At 30.7% G+C, this 22,808-nt stretch overlaps 8 protein-coding genes across 13 annotated transcripts; 6 read left to right on the top strand and 2 right to left on the bottom strand.

Moving 5' to 3' along the window:
* The first annotated feature begins 199 nt into the window (after window positions 1–199).
* akirin lies at window positions 200–3,845 on the top strand. Its single transcript, XM_033337487.2, has 5 exons — window positions 200–723; window positions 1,233–1,432; window positions 1,502–1,664; window positions 1,755–1,814; window positions 1,939–3,845. Exons 1-4 carry the CDS (start codon window positions 546–548, stop codon window positions 1,763–1,765), a joined length of 552 nt encoding a protein of 183 aa, XP_033193378.1. The 5' UTR covers window positions 200–545; the 3' UTR covers window positions 1,766–1,814; window positions 1,939–3,845.
* Window positions 3,846–4,137: 292 nt separating this feature from the next.
* Window positions 4,138–6,690, top strand: Arr2 (arrestin 2). Its single transcript, XM_033337480.2, has 7 exons — window positions 4,138–4,294; window positions 4,430–4,551; window positions 4,685–4,984; window positions 5,074–5,301; window positions 5,411–5,599; window positions 5,682–5,850; window positions 5,979–6,690. The coding sequence occupies exons 1-7, from the start codon at window positions 4,228–4,230 to the stop codon at window positions 6,122–6,124; spliced, it is 1,221 nt and encodes a 406-aa protein (XP_033193371.1). The 5' UTR covers window positions 4,138–4,227; the 3' UTR covers window positions 6,125–6,690.
* TfIIEalpha (transcription factor IIEalpha) lies at window positions 6,151–9,782 on the bottom strand. 2 transcript variants are annotated; one of them, XM_076618726.1, is made up of 8 exons: window positions 9,644–9,782; window positions 8,550–8,712; window positions 8,312–8,478; window positions 8,117–8,245; window positions 7,728–7,954; window positions 7,451–7,655; window positions 7,153–7,381; window positions 6,151–7,058 (listed from the first exon to the last, which is right to left on the bottom strand). In XM_076618726.1, the coding sequence occupies exons 2-8, from the start codon at window positions 8,674–8,676 to the stop codon at window positions 6,883–6,885; spliced, it is 1,260 nt and encodes a 419-aa protein (XP_076474841.1). In that variant the 5' UTR covers window positions 8,677–8,712; window positions 9,644–9,782; the 3' UTR covers window positions 6,151–6,882. The 2 variants fall into 2 exon arrangements, with proteins under 2 accessions (XP_076474841.1, XP_033193370.1); XM_033337479.2 differs by lacking the exon at window positions 9,644–9,782 and adding an exon at window positions 9,018–9,166.
* On the top strand, window positions 9,196–10,746 carry LOC117158505 (rab-like protein 3). Its single transcript, XM_033337475.2, has 5 exons — window positions 9,196–9,381; window positions 9,685–9,894; window positions 9,972–10,120; window positions 10,197–10,310; window positions 10,379–10,746. The coding sequence occupies exons 1-5, from the start codon at window positions 9,336–9,338 to the stop codon at window positions 10,556–10,558; spliced, it is 699 nt and encodes a 232-aa protein (XP_033193366.1). The 5' UTR covers window positions 9,196–9,335; the 3' UTR covers window positions 10,559–10,746.
* A 303-nt stretch (window positions 10,747–11,049) lies between these two features.
* Window positions 11,050–13,769, top strand: LOC117158493 (putative ATPase N2B). 2 transcript variants are annotated; one of them, XM_033337442.2, is made up of 8 exons: window positions 11,050–11,068; window positions 11,436–11,819; window positions 12,130–12,315; window positions 12,398–12,639; window positions 12,711–12,879; window positions 12,942–13,082; window positions 13,173–13,292; window positions 13,364–13,769. In XM_033337442.2, the coding sequence occupies exons 2-8, from the start codon at window positions 11,448–11,450 to the stop codon at window positions 13,484–13,486; spliced, it is 1,353 nt and encodes a 450-aa protein (XP_033193333.1). In that variant the 5' UTR covers window positions 11,050–11,068; window positions 11,436–11,447; the 3' UTR covers window positions 13,487–13,769. The 2 variants fall into 2 exon arrangements, with proteins under 2 accessions (XP_033193333.1, XP_033193332.1); XM_033337441.2 differs by lacking the exon at window positions 11,050–11,068 and adding an exon at window positions 11,212–11,350.
* Window positions 13,770–13,905: 136 nt separating this feature from the next.
* Window positions 13,906–15,609, top strand: Dera (deoxyribose-phosphate aldolase). Of its 2 annotated transcripts, XM_076618731.1 has the most exons (6): window positions 13,906–14,362; window positions 14,427–14,605; window positions 14,689–14,824; window positions 14,902–15,075; window positions 15,154–15,278; window positions 15,354–15,609. In XM_076618731.1, the coding sequence occupies exons 1-6, from the start codon at window positions 14,338–14,340 to the stop codon at window positions 15,516–15,518; spliced, it is 804 nt and encodes a 267-aa protein (XP_076474846.1). In that variant the 5' UTR covers window positions 13,906–14,337; the 3' UTR covers window positions 15,519–15,609. The 2 variants fall into 2 exon arrangements, with proteins under 2 accessions (XP_076474846.1, XP_033193358.1); XM_033337467.2 differs by having other exon boundaries at window positions 14,902–15,278.
* Window positions 15,610–15,838: 229 nt separating this feature from the next.
* On the top strand, window positions 15,839–17,951 carry RpS4 (ribosomal protein S4). 2 transcript variants are annotated; one of them, XM_033337471.2, is made up of 6 exons: window positions 15,839–15,939; window positions 16,395–16,653; window positions 16,914–17,011; window positions 17,096–17,267; window positions 17,328–17,457; window positions 17,775–17,951. In XM_033337471.2, the coding sequence occupies exons 1-6, from the start codon at window positions 15,937–15,939 to the stop codon at window positions 17,899–17,901; spliced, it is 789 nt and encodes a 262-aa protein (XP_033193362.1). In that variant the 5' UTR covers window positions 15,839–15,936; the 3' UTR covers window positions 17,902–17,951. The 2 variants fall into 2 exon arrangements, with proteins under 2 accessions (XP_033193362.1, XP_033193363.1); XM_033337472.2 differs by lacking the exon at window positions 15,839–15,939 and adding an exon at window positions 16,228–16,252.
* LOC117158490 (putative tubulin polyglutamylase TTLL2) lies at window positions 17,041–22,797 on the bottom strand. Of its 2 annotated transcripts, none has more exons than XM_076618717.1 (10): window positions 21,804–22,797; window positions 21,439–21,627; window positions 20,212–20,337; window positions 20,021–20,124; window positions 19,818–19,947; window positions 19,447–19,723; window positions 19,172–19,374; window positions 18,833–19,096; window positions 18,448–18,656; window positions 17,041–18,373 (listed from the first exon to the last, which is right to left on the bottom strand). In XM_076618717.1, exons 2-10 carry the CDS (start codon window positions 21,514–21,516, stop codon window positions 18,253–18,255), a joined length of 1,512 nt encoding a protein of 503 aa, XP_076474832.1. In that variant the 5' UTR covers window positions 21,517–21,627; window positions 21,804–22,797; the 3' UTR covers window positions 17,041–18,252. The 2 variants fall into 2 exon arrangements, with proteins under 2 accessions (XP_076474832.1, XP_033193323.1); XM_033337432.2 differs by having other exon boundaries at window positions 18,448–18,746.
* Window positions 22,798–22,808: the final 11 nt, after the last annotated feature.

Genomic DNA, 22,808 nt, shown 5'->3' on the forward strand with positions numbered 1-22,808 from the left:
AATTCTTATGGAAGCTGTGGATTTATAAAAGAAAACATATATCAAAGCTATTGTACTTTGAGAAAAACAATTTATATATTAGAAGCAGCCGAATCTTTGATTTTTGAATTTCAATTAAAATACATCAGAAGAAGGAAATGCAAAGAGACGCCACCATGCAACATATTGACCAATCAGAATCGAAGAGTCTCAAGTTAGTTGAGTCTGCGACGTATACATTTCGGAATGCAAGTAGTGACCAGTGAAAAGATGGTGCTTTAATGGTTGAGACATTAGTTCCGTGGTCGTTCCTAGCCGACAAACCGTGGTTGCCAGCCATATTGTTTTACCGCAGTGTTTGTTTTGGTGCAGCCTAGTCAGAATACGAAGAAATCCGAGGGGATCGACACGAAGGAAGACAGAAGAATTAGAGTGCAGTTAAAGAAACTACTCAGGCAGTGCGCGTATACGGTGGTTTTGCTGTATTTTTCGGCATAATCATCGTAGCTCGCGGGCTAAGCCCATAATCTGAGTGTCAGTTGTGAACAGGACGGTAAAGGAGAGAAATGGCCTGCGCCACTCTAAAGAGATCTTTGGAGTTCGACCCGGTACATAGTCATGGTCGTCCTAGTAAACGCCGAAGATGTGTACCAATGTGTGTTTCCCCCGGTACATCCACTCAAGCTAATTCCAGGCCACAGAATCCTTCGCCTTTTGGCGAAGTAACCCATAAACTGACGCCTGGTAATTACTTATAAGTTACGGCCATTTTTCTTTTTTCTATTTCATTCTTTCTTACCATGATACGACAGAGAAAGGATGGTTAAATCGTATCAGCGATTTAAAACTTGAATTCACGACGTTTAAAAGAGGGAGGGAGGGTGCGGCGTTTAGGTAGGGGGAGATGCGTAAATCATATGGTAATGTAGTAACGGACATGGAGAATCAACTCCCTTTTTCTCCTTATTTATAAACGTTCATGTTTTTAGAAATTATTTGGTTTTATGATATTATAGGTCAATTATTAAAATAAAACACTTAAAAGTTGTAGTATTTATGTTTAAATTTACCATATTCCTAGCATTTTTTGATTGCTTCATCCCAGTAATTAATTTTTGTTATAAATTATTGATATTTTGACATAACTTCTAAAAAGTACATTTATTATTTAGAGTTACTTTAGAAATTATATTGCTTTAGAAATTGCTAAAGAAATATAATATTTTGAATAAAAATAATCTTTTTGTATACAGAAAAGATGGCAGCCAACATAAGAGAAGAGATCCGGAGACTGCATCGACGCAAACAATTGCATTTTAGTCCTCAAAATAATACTGGTGATTCTTCAGACATGGAAGGCCCTGCCAGTCCTTCAAGCCCATCTGCTTGTGGTTCAAATTCATGTAGTTATAGCCCTAGTGGAAAAGAGAAACCTTTATTTACATTCAGACAGGTTACTTATAACATAAAACTTTAATTAGTTTATTAAACAGGAAGTCTGATCAATTAAATGATTTTATAGGTGGGATTGATTTGTGAACGAATGCTTAAAGAACAGGAGACACAGATTCGAGAAGAATATGATCATATCTTAAATATGAAGCTTTCTGAGCAATATGATGCTTTTGTTAAATTTACCTATGATCAGATACAAAAGAGATTTGAATCTGCAGCTGCGCCAAGTTGTAAGTAATATTGATTAATTTGTTGATTTCTGAGAATATTTTCCTTATATTTTGAAATATATTTCATATTAATTTTGTGTAATGTTTCAGATCTATCCTAAAACAAGATTCTTATTTATAAGGATAATATGTTTCTGTGAAGAATATTAGGTGAGATATGTAATGTTAACATAAGATTGAATTATATGCCTGATATCAATTGTGTAAAAGAATTGTTTCATTTCATTTCAACAAGTTTAATAAGCTTTTCTATTAGTTTTTCTTATTATTATAGATTTCTACCATGTGAGAAAAATCTTGCTTGAAATTTAAATCGAGGTATGCAGCACCACCTTGTTCAAGAACATCTTTAAAGATTCAAACTACGACTTACATTGAGAAAAATGTGTCTGGTAAAAATAAAAAAAAGAAAAAAGAAAAAAATTAGTGATGTAAGTTTAGTAGGTTTGCAGTAAACAGCAATCATACTACAAAAATCTACAGTGTATACTATTGAAACTAACAATATTTGTACTGGCCGATGTTAGAAATGCGCTGGTATCAGGGAACTGTAACAAGATTTTAGTTATGTACAAACATGAATACATATAGGAGTTATATGCAGTGCATGACTATGCTTGGAGTCAAGAACTTGACTTGCACAGGGTTCTGTAATATCACGTAACTGATTAAAAATAGATAAAAAAATGTTCATTTCTCGCACATTTTAACAGCATGTGTTAAGAAATGACAAGCAATGATGCAAATAATTCCTTGTTAATTTAATAATACATGTATTAGATATTGCTCAACCATATGCGAATACTCTTGTAATGCAAACATAAAACTGTATATTGAGGTTTTTGGCAGAAAGTACTGTGCATATGAAGAGAGATTACGTAATTAAAACATATATCTCTTGGGGAAAGTTGTTTTCGTTGAATCTTAGTTATATTTAATTTTTGTAAAATATAAGATAAATATACGCAATGTATTTTGAAAATCTTATTTTAACCATTGCGATATGAAATATTTGTTTTTGCGTGTATGATTTATTGCATATGTAAATTTTCAATGTAAGCAACATTTCCCCAAAAATGGATGTGTTCGAACTTAAATGACGTACATAACTTGTAGAACTAAATTATCAATAATACTTTGTTCCTTGTTGAGATTAAGAACTAATCTTTGAAATCTCAAATAAATTATTCGTGAATAGATTATTGATTTGTCATGATTACTTAAATTTTGTTGAGTTTTTATTATGTGTTAGCATTTTTTTTAGCAAAAACATCATCTTGTTTAAAATACAAATATAAAAATTTGTAAAGAATTCAAGATAAGGTATAGTATGTAGCATTGTACGAACATATTGTCAAAAATGAATATTTGAAATAAAGATTTCATAAAATTTCGCAAATATTTCTGTTCCCTGGTAGCAACGACTTTCTTTAGCATAATAAAGCAGTAAATAATGGATATATAATACCTATACCTTTATTGTGCCTGTTATTAGACATGTTTATCGCGATAATTCTACTATATCTAATGTTATCGATTTTTAAATTTTTAGTTTATAACCCTTCATTTTTATATCATATCTCGCGTTTCCTTGCTTTTTTTTGGTTTTCAAAAAAAAAGGTTTAAATATAATATGAATGAGGCTTTCTTGGTTGCTGCATGCATTTTGTTCTGTTATAAGATGACATTCACTCATTTTAAAAAACCGTTAGGCATGAACAAGTATTTAGCCAAAAGAATTACTGTGACCATGTTATGATTTATTTTTATTACTACTTAACATTTATATATTGACAAAATTTTAATTCTTTATCTGTAAAATCACATTTTGAAAGGGGGCATTAAGAATTGCCTTATTCATTCCCAAAAAGGTGTCTTTTAGTTACCAGAACAATTTGGGAACACAATATTAGTGTTCATACTTTCATACAACAATATACATGATATGTCAAGTGTTTGCTGACTGCTGAATGTAAAAAAAGGAAGGAATATAAGTGGTTCTAACTGTCAATAATAAGTAATATCTACTTCAGAAAAATATTGTTTACCATTAAGAAAAATTTTGTGAAAATATACCGATGAGATTCCTTATGAATTCAAGGGATTTAATTTCAATTAAAATACCTCCATATTACATTATGTAAGCACTTATTATTGAAATAAATATAAATATAAGACTGATCACGTGTACTTCTTTATTTTAGCCTTTTTAAATTAACCGAATATATGTAGTTGCACATACTACTTTTTTATTAAATTAATTTAAAAAATATTTCATATATTATGAAATAAATTCACACTACTGATGGGCTTGACCATGTTTTCTAGCTGAAGGTACATGAACTACTGAGTCAGTTCCACAATATGCGTAACAAAATCCTTAGATATGTGTTCTAATCTCATTAACTAACTTGTGTAATAAACTAATACAATTAGTAGTATGGCTTCAAGGAAAGAAGCCCCTCCAAGACTATATGAAGTTCCCTGTTCTTGCTAAGAGATTGTCACTTCTGGGTGGGAAACAAACTTCTGCTAGTTCATTTAATTGGAGAAAAGGTGCCAAATGTTTCCTCTCTTGTTTTTGACTTTTGTTGTAGCCATTAAGGTATTCAAGAAAACAACTCCAAATGGTAAGTCATAAAGCATTAAAAGACCAACATATAAAAATGCAATAGTTCTTTAGAAACAATATTAGAAGAATTAGTTTTACTTTGACACAGTTTGTTTTCAAAGTCATGATTAAGAAATCATCTTGCTATCTACAGGGAAAGTCACAGTTTATCTTGGTAAAAGGGATTTCATTGATCATTTGGATAGCATAGATCCCATTGATGGCATTGTTGTTGTTGAAAATGATTATCTTCAGGGACGAAAAGTTTATGGACAGGTAAGAAATAAGAATAAAGAACTTTAATGTACAAGATTGTGTATATATATACATATCTAAGTACCGTACATTATGTACATATATATCTTTTTGCACATGAAAAAATCATTCCATTTATTATTTTATTATTTAGGTAACAACAACTTTTCGCTATGGACGCGAGGAAGATGAAGTTATGGGTGTCAAATTCAGTAAAGAACTCGTTATATCCCGGGAACAAATAGTTCCACTAAAGAAGGAAAAACAAGATATGACACCTGTTCAAGAACGTCTTCTGAAACGTCTTGGAGCAAATGCATATCCATTTTTATTTCAATTCCCACAAAGTTCTCCTAGTTCTGTTACATTGCAACCTGGAGATGATGATCAAGGAAAGCCATTAGGAGTAGAATATACTGTCAGGATATATGTTGGTGAACATGAGGAAGATAAGGTAATACTCTAATTATAATTAAATGTTAATTTATTAATAATGTATATTATATGTATATAAAATGTATGTAATTTATAATATTTATATAGGGGCACAAAAGGTCATCTGTTGCATTAGCTATAAAGAAATTGCAATATGCTCCACCTACAAGAGGACGTAAATTACCTACCTCCCTTGTTTCAAAAGGATTTACCTTCTCTCAAGGTAAACTGAATCTGGAAGTTACACTTGATAGGGAGATCTATTATCATGGAGAAAAAGTAGCTGCAAATGTCATAGTTACTAACAACTCTCGAAAGGCAGTCAAAAATATTAAGGTATATATATATATATATATATATATATATATATATATATATATATATATGTAATAGAATAGTAGTGGTATTGTATCTAGCACTTAATTATAATATCTATATATTTTAGCTCTTTGTAGTACAACACTGCGAGGTGACAATGGTTAATACTCAATTTTCTCGACACGTGGCTAGTTTAGAAACACGTGAAGGTTGTCCAATCACACCTGGAGCATCCTTTACAAAGCAATTTTATCTTGTTCCATTAGCTAGTAGCAATAAGGATCGTCGTGGAATTGCTCTTGATGGCCATTTAAAGGTATGCAACATGCAACATAATTAAAAACAAATGTCATTTTTATTGTTGTTCACACTTTCATATACTTTTGTTGATATTATAGGATGATGATGTGAATCTTGCATCTTCAACTATGGTGGCAGATGGTAAAACTCCTAGTGATGCTATGGGCATTGTCATCTCTTACTCCATACGAGTAAAATTGAATTGTGGCACTTTAGGAGGTGAATTAGTTACAGATGTTCCATTTAAATTAATGCACCCAACTCCTGGTAAATAAATTTTACTATTTCATATATTAAATATTTTAATATCAAATATATGTGATAATAATAATAGTGAAATAATTTATTTTCCAAGTTTTATTATAGCATTTATAACTATTACTTTATTATTATAGGAACTGTAGAAAAAGAAAAGGCTACTTTGAAAAAGAATAAGAGTATTGAAAGGACACGATATGAGAATTCTTGTTATTCAAATGATGATGATGACAATATCGTGTTTGAAGACTTTGCTCGTTTGCGCTTAAATGAACCAGAGTAAAAAAAGAACATTTGCAAAAGGATAAATACTTATTTTGAAAGAATCTTAGATTCACAATTCTTTGTAGTAAATTTAAAACAGAGTATAATAGAATTATATGCATATACGTAGAATTTGTTGATTCTGGGATTCTTTTGATATGAGTTATGTCTAAGAATTGAAAGAATAATAAGAGGTACAGAAGGCAAACAAATTATAATATCCATATGCGCTCATTGGTATATAGAATCGAATATTAATATATCAAGAAAGATGTAACAAAAAAGTACAAAAAAAACGGAAAGCATTATAAAAAAATTTATATCGTCTTATAATTTCTACCCGATGGTGGTGGTCGGTTAGAAATTCACATAAAGACGAAAAAAAAAATTAAGTAAGCTTAATAAATAACTTGTATTCGATTAAGATTAAAATCTTCCCACCTTACCAGAAGTGACATGTATGTTATTATCTTTGATTTATGGTGATTATAACGTGTCTGTAAATGTTCGTTTATTACAAACTAATGACATTGTTAAGCCATATCTGTATATTAGAAGAGAAATATAAAAATTTCGAAATATTAATTTTTGAGTTTGTTTCCTTTATATTTCGTTAAAAATACTATGATTGCTTTAAAAGAAAATGAAGAGAATGAATATTTACCAAACCCAGAAAATTATTTATTTTATGATTATACAAAATATTACAAGGATTTCAATAGTCAATCAGTCTTACAAAACATTGTTAAATGTTTACCAATGCTGACTGTATTCTGATTAGTCATACATATGTGAATAATATTCTTGATATGCTTGAATATATGCTTCTTTCTCCACGGGAGTCATTTCTGCTATTAATGCATCATTTACATCTGCAATGGCTACTGTTTTTCCTGCAACAGTTACAGTTGGTACAAGATCTTCATCTTCAGAATCCATGGTTTCTACTTCTCCTAAAAAAATTTGGTATATATGCATATTTTTTAAAATAATAATATTAATATAATAATTCTGCAATGCGCTTTAAACATTTTGTGAAAATGATACCTGTATCAATAGCTTGCATTTCAGCAACTTCTTCATTATCACTGCTATCACTAGATTCTTGAGGTAATACAGATTTTATAGCTGCTGCTGAATTTGTTCCTCCTTTTTTCTCATGAGCCAATAATACAGACATTATATCTTCACCTTGTTTGTTATTGGTTGACGTTGTATTAGTAGCAGTAGCTGCAGCTTTGTCCAAAATGTTTTCTTGTGTGTTAACTCCATCAGGCTAAAGCGCAATATTATTAATGAAAGATATAACAAAACATTAGTACTAAATTTTTAAAACAAAATTTACCTGCGAATCAGAGTTAATAACAGTACTTTCCATCATCCAAATTGGTCTTTCCTTCCTCCTATTTGCTGCATTATCATCGATAGAATCATCACCAATTGTAACATCTACTCTTGTATCTTCCACCATGAAACCTGATGATCTGGTAGCTTCACCAGACCACTGCTCACCAGGCGCTCTTAGACTGCTTGGTTTCCTTGTATCAATACTAAGAAGAGAAGGTATAAATAATATTCAAGAATTTTGGCGTATTATTAATAATTCCATTAAAAATCTATACCCTTTAATTGTATTTATATCAACTGGTTCAGGTTCCAATATTTCAGGAGCTAATTTGATACCTTCTACCTCCCTTAATAAAATATAAAGAGGTTCTAGTTGTTCATTGAATTTAGCTAATAATAGTCTTGAATCTTTTTTAGGAAGGGCAGATTGGTCTTCTTCCACTACTTCACGGCAATATGTACATCTAAATTCACCAGTAGTCATATCAAATAATTGATCTGCCTACATTATATTATAGTAATAAGTATTCTATTGTCATTAGGTTTATAAGGTAATAAAGTTGTGTTTCTCAAATTTGCTTCATATTTTGTTCTTTTTACTTTTATATATTATACAATTGAAAACTTTGAGAAACACTCTACAATTTACAAATAATTTACATACCTCAAGATCAGTAAATGTTTTTAAACAATTTGTACATTTAAAACTGGCCCTACTAGTTGCATCTCTTTCTTCAGTTTCCATTCTTTTTCTCATTAAATCTAGTTTATATTTTACTACATTTACAAAAGTCTAAAATATAAAAATGTACAATAATTTGCCTGATAAGAACAATGGAGGTCAAATATTTTGTTTTACCTTATAATTAATAAAATAATAGTTGACTTTTTGTGCTTTTCCATCTGATCCAGTTTCCATTTTTAATCTAACTTGTATAAATTTATCATTACGTAATGTAGATATTCTAGCTCTTAACATCTTGCGTTCAAATTTTAACAGTTCACAAATGTCATCTTCTTTCATACCTAACAAAACATAATAATATAATCATGCATTTGCAATAGTATAACAGATAACTTATATCCAATTCACTTACATGGATTTCTAACTAGCATATCAACAATTAAAGCATCTTCTATCGTATAAAATCCACGTACTACTAAACGTGCTAATTGTTTTAAACTACTGGGAACTTCTGTAACAAGTCTTTCTTCACCACTCATCTTGTGTTTAATTACATATAATAAAATATGAGAGTACTGAAAAAATTTGTACAATTAAACTCTATTATTAATCTGTAGATAAATTATGTGTATTTTTCTGCCTGTACAATACGTTTTACAACGTGTTACCATTTTATTAATTTTTTAATTGTCTTGAAATAATGTTATTTTTAATGATATATTTCATACAATTTAAATCTAATATAATGTAAGAAACCAAAAACGGGAACGTGAAGATCCTTGTAATAGGCTCTGGGCTTAGAGTATAATAAATAGTAATAATAATAAAAGAATTTCGCACAATTTACTATTTTAAGTGTAATTTGTAACAAAATACTAACCTTTAAAGTAATTTAAATAGTTCATTTATCATTAAATATTTTGATTAAATACAAGTATAAGCAAATTAAAATATGTATCAATTACAAATATTAATTGTATGTTCTCTCAAAAGAAGTAAAAAACTAACGAGTCAAAATACATTATTTTATTGTTTGATTAAATATGAGAAAGCACCGTTCCAACGGACGCTTGTTTATGAGTAAAATAGTTTTTAGGTTATGTATTCATAATAGAAAATTATCAAATGACTAGCTGTCAAACAACAGAAATAAAGAAACAAAAAGATACATTTTTATATATTTTCATAAAAATTATTGATGGCTGCAATCGATAAAGTTAAGATTATTGTTGTTGGTGATTCTGGTAAGGATATGTATATGAAGCAATTCTATAATATCTTTTTGTTATTGTCAGTATCTGTTATTTTGTTTATCTATCTATTATTAAGTGTTATTTCGTTAATTACAACATAAATGCCATATTTATTACTAGAATATATTTTTCAAGCTTATTTAATTCCTTAATTTATAAAAAGTTATATCTGATGTATTTCATACATATTTTTATGACATTATTTGTAGGTTATCTATTTTTTTTTTACACCTATGTATATGTAACTCCTTACGATTAAATAATTGTTAAATATTCTTCCATTCTTATATTTAGGCGTTGGAAAAACATCATTAACACATTTAATATGTCAACAACAACCTATTAGGAATCCTTCATGGACTATAGGTTGCTCAGTGGAAGTTAAATTACATGAATATAAAGAAGGAACTCCCAATCAGAGAAGATATTTTATTGAATTATGGGATATTGGAGGAAGTCAAAGTCATAAAAATACAAGATCTGTTTTTTATAATCCTACAAATGGTATAAACATGAAATATATAACATTAAGGATTTAAAGTAAAAAATTTAGAAATCATCAATCATTATTAACAATACAGGTATCATATTAGTTCATGATTTAACAAACAGAAAATCACAGCAAAATCTTCAAAAATGGCTTGAAGAAGTTTTGAGTAAAGATAATAATTATATGAAATCGAAGCCGTTTGATGATTTTGATCCTGAAAAATTTGTAGGATCTACACAGGTAATGTTAATTATTTTTGACATAATTGTATAATTTTTTATCATGTTTTTTTGTGCAAATAAAATTATTTTTTTAGATACCAATTTTAGTTATTGGTACAAAATTAGACCTAGTTGCGGAAGTCAGATCAAATGTACATAGACGTTCTTCAACTATTGCAGAAGAATGTGGTGCTGATGAAATATTTTTGGTATATCATTTATTTTTTTAAATTATTACACACTGATATTATTGTTTTCAAATTAACATTCTTCTTAGGATTGTCATCAAGTGAGATCACTAGCTGCTGGTTCTAGCTCTTCTGTTAAATTGAGTAGGTTTTTTGATAAAGTTATTGAAAGACGTTATTATTCGTTAAAGGAAGGAATCAATCCTGACAAACGAAGACTGCCAATGTATAGTGCTCCATACAGTTCTAAAATTTATCATAATGATTGAAATTCAGAAAATTTATCATGTCTATTTTAACATTAATAGAATTTGCGTTCCTAAATTTCTTGTATTACATTCCTAATTTACAGCAAAGTGCGAGTCATTAAAATAAAATGTTATAAATAATTATTTTGAAAATAGTGTTAAGATATTTATATACAAAATATAATAAAATTATACATTTTGAATTAAAATATTAAACGTATTACTTCTTATATAATTAGGCTTAAGAACATTTATTTAATTAAAATATTGAAAAATAAATGGTATTTTATACCTTCTTAGTTTTTAGCTTGTGAATAAAGCTTTATGCATCAATATGGACCCATATGAACAGCCATTAATAAATTGCATCTGATGGTTCCATATTTCCTTTTTAATTACGTCATAACATAACGCGCGGTAGATAATTTTTCAAACTGAATTTCTTTGTACATGAAATTTCTTTCTAATAATATTAAAATATCATGAAAGAATCAGTTTTAATAAATAGCAACGAAGGAAGAAAACAGAAGTGTAAGTACATGATTTGATTATATATTTTTCAGTTATTCAATTCTTCATATTTATCAATATCATGCTTCACACCTACCTTTTTAAATTTCCTAGTGTGGGTATTCTATTTTAAGGTAGATACATGTAATGTATTTTCATATGCAATATAAAGGTTAACATGCTGATTGTCTGTCAAACGTAAATTTGATAAATATGTGAATATCTTTGATCATATACACTAGAAAGTTTTTCTATATTTTGTTAATTTTTTAAATTAAATGTATATTTGTCAAATATTTATCTGTAAGAATAAGTATTTACCTAATCTGGCGTTTAATAATATACATAAGTAACATACATAGATAACAAATTATGACCTTTCCTTTAGGACATCTTTCCCATGATGACTTACCTGTTACCAAAAAAATTTTTTAATCAAAACTATTTTACAAATTTGTCCAACAAATTTGTACAACATATTCAACGTCATGGATATGTTCATGATGTTAGTTTAATTGAGAAAGGCCCAATTGTTATGTTAAAAAATAAAATTGCAAAAGGAGAACTAGTGGAAGATGAACATCAAATGAAAGTTGCTAAAACATTGCAGAGCATTTATGAAGAAATAAATGGATACAAACCTGAAGAATTCAACTTATTAGATAAATGGTTGGGTAGGAAAAGAAAACAACCACCAAAAGGACTATATATTCATGGAGCAGTTGGTGGAGGTAAAACAATGTTGATGGATCTTTTCTACAAATGTTGCCAGGTATTATAGTTTATAGCTCATATAATTATTGCACATGGATAGCCACAAAGTATTATAAATTAACAATTTGACAGTTCATAATACTTTTCAACATAATTCATGTACATAATTAAATAATTAATGTAACAAAGGAGTTACTTTATATAGTAAAGGTACTGATGACAAAAAAATTTTCTTTGAACTATGATAAAGGTACTCTAAATACTATAATTACTATAAATAATATAAATGGTTTTCCATATGCAGCTTATTAAAAAATAAATCTTTTAATTAAGGAAACAGGTAATTATATTGAAATGTATTATTTTAGATCGAGAATAAAAAAAGAGTTCATTTTCACTCTTTTATGCTTGATGTACATAATAAAGTACACGAAGTAAAGAAAAATATTGTACGAGATGTTAGTAGTACTAAACTCCAACCATTTGATCCAATACCACCAGTTGCAAAAAGTATTACTGAAGAAGCTTGGTTACTTTGTTTTGATGAATTTCAGGTTCACTTCTGAAATATACAATCAATTATTTATGATTTAATGTAACATGTATTAATAAAATATTATATATATATATATATAGGTAACTGATATTGCAGATGCTATGATATTGAAACGGTTATTTACTGAACTCTTTAATAATGGAGTAATAGTTATTGCGACTAGTAATAGAGCACCCGATGATTTATACAAAAATGGGCTACAGAGAGGAAATTTTATTCCATTTATACAGGTTTTAAAAAATTATTGCGTTATAAATTCCCTAGATTCAGGGGTAGATTATAGGCTGAAAACAGGACTTAGAGATGAAAAAATTTATTTCATGTACGTATAGTAATGTACAAATAAGGCATATAATAAAATACTCCTCTCTAAAAAATGATAAATTTTTATAGAAAAGGAGAGGATGCAACTAGTGATGTGGACAAAATGTTTAAATATTTATGCTCAAAGGAAAATGATGTTGTGAGGTCTCGAACTATTTCTATAAGAGGTCGTAATGTTACATTTGAAAGAACCTGTGGTCAAGTGTTGGATTCAACTTTTGGAGAATTGTGTGATAGAGTAGGTTATTACAAATTTTCATTAGATATTTATAATATAGCAAGCAATTGTTTTATTTGCAGCCACTTGGTGCTAGTGATTATTTAGAACTAAGTCAAGCATTTCATACAGTTATTATAAGAGATGTACCACAACTAGATTTTCGTCTTAAATCACAAACCAGAAGATTTATTACATTAATTGATACACTATATGACAATAAGGTAAGTTTACATATGTTCTATCTACTCTTCATATTTAACAATTTAAATCATTATAAATGTTTATGTTTAAATAAAAAAAAATTTTGTCAGGTACGAGTTGTAATATCTGCAGCTGTTCCACATACAGAACTTTTTATCCCACAAGGAGATAGTGAATATACAGATGAAAAACGAATGCTAATGGATGATTTAAAAATATCACACGGTTCAGTAAGTTATGAAACAAAAGTTGTTGTTTTCATTAACTGATATATAATTTTATAACTTTGTATCTTCAACAGGACAATTACAAATCTAATCTTTTTACTGGAGAAGAAGAACTTTTTGCTTTTGATCGCACTATATCTCGACTTTCTGAAATGCAAACCGCCCAGTATTGGGAACAATGGCAACATTATAGATAATAATAATTTATATTAGTAAAAATTTTAGTAGTTTTGTTTAGAAATTCTTTTAATTTTGATGACTAAATTGCAAACTGTTGGTAATAAATTTTCAAAAAAAGAATACTATTAGTTCGAAAAAGTAACAAGTACATTCGAGTATGCTATATCAAACATTGTTATATATTACAGAAAATATTTATAGTATTTATTACTATTATGTAAATTTATTTATTATATATTTTATTATACATAATATTCAGCAATAAACAGCTGCTATAATAAATTTAGATATCAAATAATATTTAATATGTATTAATAATTGTAAAATAAAAATCGACAATTTCAATCCTTCATTCTAGAAATAGGCATGACAAGACAGCCTCTATGTCACAATTGCGACTTTATCTGAAGGAAAATATTCTTCATGCTTTTATAAATAAAAATTAATACTTATTATTTAAGAATTATATTGATCAGTCATTCTCACTTTAGAACGAATATTTTTTAGCTTGCAAAAGTTTTTTTTTCATTTTCGCGGGGTATATGTGATACATTCTATAATGTAGCATTTGTATATATCACAATATACAATATCAGAATAAAGTGGGAGAAGATTTATTAAGATAAAGTAACTGAGAAATGATATGTTGTCAAATGCACACATATATGAGTCTTTATATACTTTACTGTACCATCTGCCAACAATCGTAAATTATAGGTCACTGCGATGTTATCAAGTACTAAAAAAATTTTCTAATTGATATCGCTCCTAAATTTAAAGCACTTACACTCTTCTTACGTGTTCATTTTTACGCATTTTACGCATTTAAGTAAGGTTAAATATTTCCGAAAATTTTAAAAGACGTATAATGGATATTCAAAAGTTGGCTAATGGTAAATCGAATTTAAGAATTTTACAATTTTTCGTGTTTTTAACATTTATATACTTATGTTTTAGCTACAATGAATTTCGATCAATCTGCAATAGATGGAAAAATTAATTCTATACGTTATAGAGTTAATAAATTGGAAAATCATGTTAAAACTGCTTGGTTGGTAAAAGCAATAGGTTTCATAGATTTAACTACTCTAGGAGGTGATGATACACCTTCAAAAATTGAAACTTTGTGTACTAAAGTAATACTTAGTGTTATATTAAAAATTTTGATCTCTACGACATCTTTAAAAATATTGACTTTCATGTATTTCAATAATTACAGGCAGTAAACCCTCTTAAGTTACCAAGTAACTCACATTTGCATACTGCATCTGTATATGTATATCCCATGAGATTTGTAGATGCAATGTCTATATTGGAAAAACTTGATAAAGAACATAAAATTTCCAGGGCTACTGGTAAGTATACATGTAAGTTCTTTTCTAATAATATTTAAATTAAAAAATAACAAAATATATTATTGTTATCTAAATAGTGGGTGGAGGATTTCCGTCTGGACAGTTTCCATTAGAAACACGTCTTCGTGAAGTAGAAATAGGTGTTGAACTAGGAGCTGATGAAATTGATATTGTTATTAACAGACCATTGGCTTTGATGCAACAATGGAAAGAATTATATGAAGAACTAAAATCATTTCGTGTTGCTTGTGGTAACAAATGTTTGAAAGTCATACTTGCTACAGGAGAATTAGGTAATTTAGAGAATGTATATAAATCATCTATGATAGCAATGATGGCCGGAGCAGATTTTATTAAAACATCTACCGGAAAAGAAGCAATAAATGCTACCTTGTCTGCTGGAATTATTATGTGTCAAGCAATCAAGGATTATTATGAATCCACACAGAGAAAGGTATAAATTCTTGTTTAAAAAAATGAAAAGCAATATTTCATGCCTTACATTTGGTATTGAAATATATTATTTTAGGTTGGTTTAAAACCTGCTGGTGGTATTAAAGTTCCACAGGAGGCTTTAGAATGGATGATGTTGGTTCAAATGGAATTAGGAGAGGAATGGCTATCTAAAGATTTATTTAGAATTGGTGCCTCCAACTTATTGGACAACATAGTTGAAGCAATACAATCAAATTAATCTTTATTATTCATTTAATCTTTTTCAAATAGTTATTGTAATTTTGTAATACTTTTATATCCATTTATTAAAAGATTTATATATTATCAAATACCTTTTACATTTTCCATTATACCATTGATTTTTAAAGTCAGAAATATTGAAATAAGAAAATACATAATATAGAATGTACGATTTTATGATTACAACATTATCATATAATTACAATTTACAATTACTTATATAGTATTTATGCCTTGAAGCATAACTACAATTTATGTTACTTTAAAATTATGAAATTTTTAACTCAATATAATATAATGTAAGTTGTTTAAAAAAAGCATCGACCAATTATACACACGTATCCGCCATATTGGCTATAGTGGCGTTGCAGAAAGTAACATCGCGTGAACGTGCCTTTTCCTTTTAGAAAACGAAGATGGTAAGTGCAACTATTTGTTGCTGACATAAAATCCGTTTACATCGGTTGAATAGTGTGTTGTATTTTTTAATATCCGAGTAAAGCGTAAACTAAATGAATTAAAGTGAATATTTATCTCTATATGATTTGTTAAATTTATTTCATTTTTATGAAGCAAGACATACGGTTAAGATGTGCGCGTAAAGGTTACATTTTTATAACGAACAGATCAATACTTCATATGAATATTTGCTATAAATCTATTCACAGAAATAAGTTTCTAGTGTGACATTTGATGATTATTATATTTTAAGGAAATAAAAGAGATAAAATGGTAAACTAACTTCTAATCTAACCTCTTTGTTTATGGAATGACAATATTTTATTGAATGATATCTTTGACATTAATAAGTTCGTTGAATTCTTGTACATTTTATTTGAGACGATAACATTAAGTATGTGAAATTTGTTTTTAGGCTCGTGGACCGAAAAAGCATTTGAAGCGTCTTAACGCGCCTAAAGCATGGATGTTAGATAAACTTGGGGGTGTATATGCTCCACGTCCATCTACGGGACCTCATAAATTAAGAGAATCTCTTCCTCTTGTCATTTTTCTTCGCAATAGGTTAAAATATGCATTGACTAATTGCGAAGTAACAAAAATTGTGATGCAACGTTTGATTAAAGTTGATGGCAAGGTTAGAACTGACCCCAACTATCCTGCAGGTTTCATGGGTAAGTTCATAAGACACTTTATTTTCTTTAAGTATATATAAGGCTATATCGAAGCTATAACATTTCTCAAACAAAATGTTATAGTCAAACATTAGCCAATAGTAAAATAAAAGTTCTTTATTTTGGTCACAGATTGAATCAAATATTTTTTCTGTATAACCCAAAAAGTGCACACTTTTTATATCATTTAAAAAATATATTTAAGACATATGAAAAACTAAATGTAGTTTATAATTAATAAATTCAATTTGTCATTTTAGATGTTATTACCATTAACAAGACTGGAGAATATTTCCGATTGATTTATGACGTTAAGGGACGATTTACCACTCATAGAATTACAGCAGAAGAGGCCAAGGTATTTAATCATTGACAAAAAATCATGGATAATTCAATGAGATATCTTTTATTTAACTAAGAAATTAAATATTTTTTATTGCAGTACAAATTGTGTAAGGTAAAACGTGTTCAAACTGGACCAAAAGGTATTCCATTCCTGGTAACGCACGATGGAAGAACTATTCGTTATCCAGATCCTTTAATTAAAGTTAATGATACCATTCATTTAGATATAGCAACAGGCAAAATCTTGGATTCTATTCGATTTGACTCAGGTATAATATCTTTTAGTTGTAAATATATATGAAACTTATTAATCGATTATTATTGTTTAGGTAATCTCTGTATGATTACCGGTGGGAGAAATTTAGGACGTGTAGGCACAGTTGTTAGCCGCGAGCGTCATCCCGGTTCCTTTGATATTTGCCACATTAAAGACTCACAAGGGCATACTTTTGCCACAAGGTACTTAAAATATTTACTCTTTATTTGCTTATACTTCATGATTTTTGCACATTCTTTTTTACTTTCAAATTTTTACAAAAGAATGAGTAAATTTATTTTTATGGCGACCATAATCGAAGCTATAATATATTATAAAAAATATTGTAGTCAAAAGTTGGTCAAAATGAATTTCCTTCATACTGGTCACTGATTGTTTTCACGTAGACTTTTCAGTATTACCCATTTAGGAAACACGAGTATTATTGTTTATTAAGTTAATCTAAGCTACGTTAGATTATTGAGCCGGCTGTTATATCATATATAAATCGTTCGTTTAGGTTGAACAACGTTTTTATCATTGGCAAGGGTACAAAGCCGTATATTAGCTTACCAAGAGACAAAGGTGTTAAGCTTTCGATTGCTGAAGAGCGCGACAAGAGGTTAGCAGCAAAGGGAGTGAATTAATGTACATTTGCAAGAAAATATTCAATAAACCGAGAATTTCTTGGTGAATATATATGTCTCTTTCCTTTATCCCGCATATTAATCACCCACATATGGTATTTTAGAATATATACGACAATAGAATGGGAATGTTCTTCGTTAATATTTCTATCACAATTATGTTTAAAATACGATTTTAAAACATATTTCGCTATTAAAAATATTGAGAAATATTTATGGCTGTGAAAAGTCTGGCTTAAATGTAGTATCATCGAATCATTTAATTGGTCAAAGCATATTGTGCTGATTTGCTTAAATGATAAAAAGAATATGCAGATAAAAGACCCGAATATGTGTTCTGTATATATTAAGTTATTTCGATGGCAGCCAAATTTCGGTATTTAATTCCACCATTTTCCGTAATGTAGCGTTATACTGTTCATCTCTATATTTCTCATTCTTTTTGTGCACTTCTTTGGCAGCTTTTAAATATCTGCAAAGGAAATCAATTATATATACTTTTCTGATATTTTGCCATAAATTGGAAAAATTTATTGAAATTATTACTTTTGTATAGAAAGTACGATATTTCTGGTTTCCTTTTCTGCAATTCGTGTAGTTTCCGATAAAGATGATACATAATTAATGGGATTCTCTGATTTGATTCGTGTCAACGGATAAATGCGAATCCAGCCTCCCTCTCTCGCGCATGGCGTACTCCAATCTTTACCATTATCCCATATCGACGTTTTATTGTTGCTTTCTGGGTTATTACCCTGAAAACCGCGTGGAATATACTTATCCACTAACAAGGGATTGTAACGAGACCATAAATTTGTAGGATTGTTGATAGTTGATTGTTTAAGCTAATAATTAAAATGGACATAGAATGTAGCATTTCTAAAACAAGAATTCAATATTTGTCCATAGCTACTTTATTCTAGATACATACGGTAGGTCGAAGTTCCGTGCATATATTTAGAAAACCATCAGTTTCCCGATAAGTTTTCGATTTCTTTTTCATGGTTCGATTTGTACAAAACTTGGAAGACGCTTCAACCTCATCGTCAATCGGGTTTGTTGACCATATCGTAAAAAGTGAGAGACCAGTGTTGCATACTGGAAGACCTAGTAAATCGAACAGGTCATGCAGCAGAGGTTTCTTCACTTCAGAGTCAATTTCGCAGTCATTACTTAAAGCTGGGCTTAGATTGACCTGTTCAAATGTCGATTATCGAATAATTAACAATAATTTTCATTAATAATTCAAGCGAATGAGACATCTCTTAACCTCTAGTAACCATGGTTTTAAATTTCTGTCGATTAATACGTCAAATCCGAAAAACTCGAAGCAATTTGAAGATTTCGGTATGCTCGCGGCTTGGCTCAATACAGTTAAACTGACTAAACAGGCTATTCTCTGCCAAAGAAACCAATCGTAATATCCAGCTTGTTCGAAGTATCTTCTCAATTGTCTAAAAGTCCATTTGCAACCTGCGAATGTTCGAATTCTACTATCTATGGTACAATCTAAGAAACTTTAAATTAGTGACAGTGATTTTATACCAGAACCGACGCGTTCCTTCTTCTCAGAGTATCCTGGACCCAATTTGTTTAACGAAAAGTTAGTGAGATGCCGGAAAGGATCGTTCAAATGTTCTAATGAAAATTTTTCTGTAGCGAAACGCGCCAATCCTTCCTTATACAAGTATATCGTCAAAGGCCGATAAGAGGGTACGCACACGTAGAGTCGTAGATCGAATTTATAACCTCCGATCAGAAAGGGATTCTCGATGTATCTTTGAACCACTGCTGCATTGTCGTACGTAAGATCGCTTAATTTCTAGAAACGTAAGATTCTGCATTTGACGAGTTCAGCTAATAAGTTAAGTTTATCCTTTAATCATCGATGTTCACGTAGCACGATTGATTCTTACACGAAACAAAAAGATTCCTTTGCCCTGACTTTGACCAACTGGCTTACAGATCCAAACTCTGTCGTGTTCACAGCGGCTGCATTCTTCCGCCAATTTAGTATATTCCGATGGCAAGTTATATCCTACAGGACTAACGCGTTGTATTTTTGATAACGTTGATCGAATATTATTCTCACGATATCTTGTTAAACTCTAGATTATACCTGAAATCGTAGATCGAACCGTGCATCTTCTTCATACATCTAAGATGACGGATAAGATTGTCTTTTCGACAGATCGAACTCCCTTTCGGAATTCTGTTGATAAACTAAAAGATTCACGGGAATACAATTGAAAAGATGTCACTTTGCTACCGGAATCGATTTTAACATAGGAGATTCAGACGACCTATTACCTGCCATGGGAGTAATAGCTTGTAATGGGGAAGGGGGAAGCCGCCGGATCGCCACCATAAATTCCATCGATCTTTGAATACATTATTTTCGCCAGTATATTCTCTCCAGCCCCGTTCCGTACAAACCTGTGATCAAAGTATGCCATTCATATGTACAATTCGTTTATCAACTTACTTACGGATCAAAGTTCGTTCTTCTAACAATAAGCGTAGAACATTTTATCGCGTGACTCTCGAACGGATGGAACGCGATGAGCAAAATATCTATTAAACTGGAACATTACGCATTCTATAATTGCGAAAAGTTGGAATGCGCGTGCAAAAATAGCAGAGAACGCCCTTGATTTATTTGTCGTGTTATTAGAGCATTAAGAATGGTTACTTTTGATATGAAAAGCGAATCAAGGCCTCTAATTACAATTAAATTCGAGTATATCTCTTTTCGCTGTTACGGTAGCCTAGTTTTATTATTCTTTTCTTATAACTTCAACATCGATTCGCTGCGGAAGGTCATCGACCACATTTACACTCTATTCTTATAACCTGAATCGTTTCCGTTTCGTTTTAATAGCCTGCTCTCTCCCTCCCCCATCTGTCTGTCTATCTATCCGTAATGACTAGAGAAATTAATTTTTACGTAACGAAACGTCCAGAGGAACATCACGATTATATCAAAGTTGCCGATGAAAGTTTGTTTCGGGCTGCATAGTACGTGCATCGCTATTGTGTTAGATCGTATGGAAGGAAGAGGTGAATCGTCGTAACGGTGCGCCCCAACAACTCTATTCTTCGTCTATTATTATTGCATGTCGCATTTAATAGCCGTGTTTCTAAAAATGGTGCACGCAAAAGCGCGTCGCATCTCGTTTGGCTCTGCAGGTATGTACGTGCATATGCACACCGTACGTACCTTGAAAAGTATTCAGTTCAAGGGCACGGCTAAGTTTGTAACCGTGTCGAACAAATTCCAAGCGACATAAAAGCGTGACGGAACGTATCTAACATTTATGTACCTACCGGTGTTACGTGTATTCATTGCATTTTAGAGCTAAACTACCCACGCAATCGTGATACACACTTTACTGAAACGTGACTCGCTCGATTTTCGTCTTTTCAATGAAGAGCATCTAATATCATCCATACATAGCGCTTCTACTATTCAATAGCTAAGGCTGAAATTCAAGGAAACGTTCGGAGCGCCATGTACGATTCTAAGAATATCGATACCTGTATAAGAAGATGCGGTCCTGTACCATTGTCGTTGAGTCTGAACACAAAAGGACCATCCAAGTATCTCACTGCCATATCGAAACATTATATTTTGGAAGAGCGCGCGAGGACGATAACTCTGATTAGTGGTATCACGGTAGTATAATCGATCTTCTTTCTTGAAATAATAGCGACACTTTTGTTCCTCTGATTACGTGAAACGGAGAAAAGAGATTAAAGCGTTAAGCGATATTTTTATTTAGGAAAGCGTTCAACACCGGTTTCCCGTTGTTCTTGTGGCAAGTTTGAAAAGTCCGAAAGAAAAAAGAAGAAAGGTAATTAGTAACACAAAGTAAGAAGAAATTCAAGATATCTTATCATACCTCGCACTTTTCATTCACAAAATATCAACATGTAGCTCTTGATGATTTTAAAAAAGCGTGTAATCTAGACATATCTCGATTATATCTGTCGTTCTCTTTTCTTTTTTTTTTTTTTTATATCCAAGAAAGTATCTCTTAACGATTATAGCGAGTTATTCTTCGAAACGACATTCCCGTTAAAGATTAGTCTTTCGTATTTAAATATTTCGATGGGCCCGCATGCAAGCGAGTCGGAATCTCGATTCTCACTGGTGCACCGCCACGTTTCGGTCTACGCAATCGCTATGACCTGGTCGCAGGCGCGCAGGTTGCTCGTATGCCACCTTCCACGCCGCTTTCCAGCTTTTATGGGCTTTCGCTGGACACCGCGAACCCACAAGGACACCGGAAGCTTCATCGGTCGCGAGCTTCCGAAAGAATTACACCGATTTCCGTTTAAGGATATTGCGGACACGCGACTTTCCGACAGGCCTATTCATCGAGATTTGTACCAGATTTACTTGTACCAGAAATAGCATAAATATCGACTGGTGCAGTTTAAAGCTTAAAACTTGCAACGATGCGCATCGCGATGACAGGTTCCTTTCAACCGTATCAAAAAATCACGTCTACATTCTCTGTCTTCCCATTTCTCAAATGTTTCCGGAGAAATTCGTAAAAGCGCGACCGCTATTCTTCGCTATCTGTGTCTGTGTGGATATATTAATAGGAATACGCTCATTGAGGTACGCGATTATGACGTATCAATTGCAAAAAAGATTCATCAAAATGTTTCGCGTGTTTGGCTACGTTGTAGGTAGGAGGTACCGCAAGGTTACTTTAATGACAAATCGATGAAACGTCCCTTACGGTGGAGTTACTTCCTGGTTAGAGACGAAATGCTTTGTGATCGAGCCTTCACGTGTTTCGTTGTACGCGGTCCGAGTTCTTTCTTTCTCTTCGGAGACCTAACCGCTATTTATGGTTGAACGAATGGTTTCCGCGATATCGAAATGTTTTTTGTTT

The sequence above is a fragment of the Bombus vancouverensis genome, chromosome 5 (genome assembly GCF_051014615.1).
Source record: "Bombus vancouverensis nearcticus chromosome 5, iyBomVanc1_principal, whole genome shotgun sequence".
Classification (NCBI taxonomy): domain Eukaryota; kingdom Metazoa; phylum Arthropoda; class Insecta; order Hymenoptera; family Apidae; genus Bombus; species Bombus vancouverensis.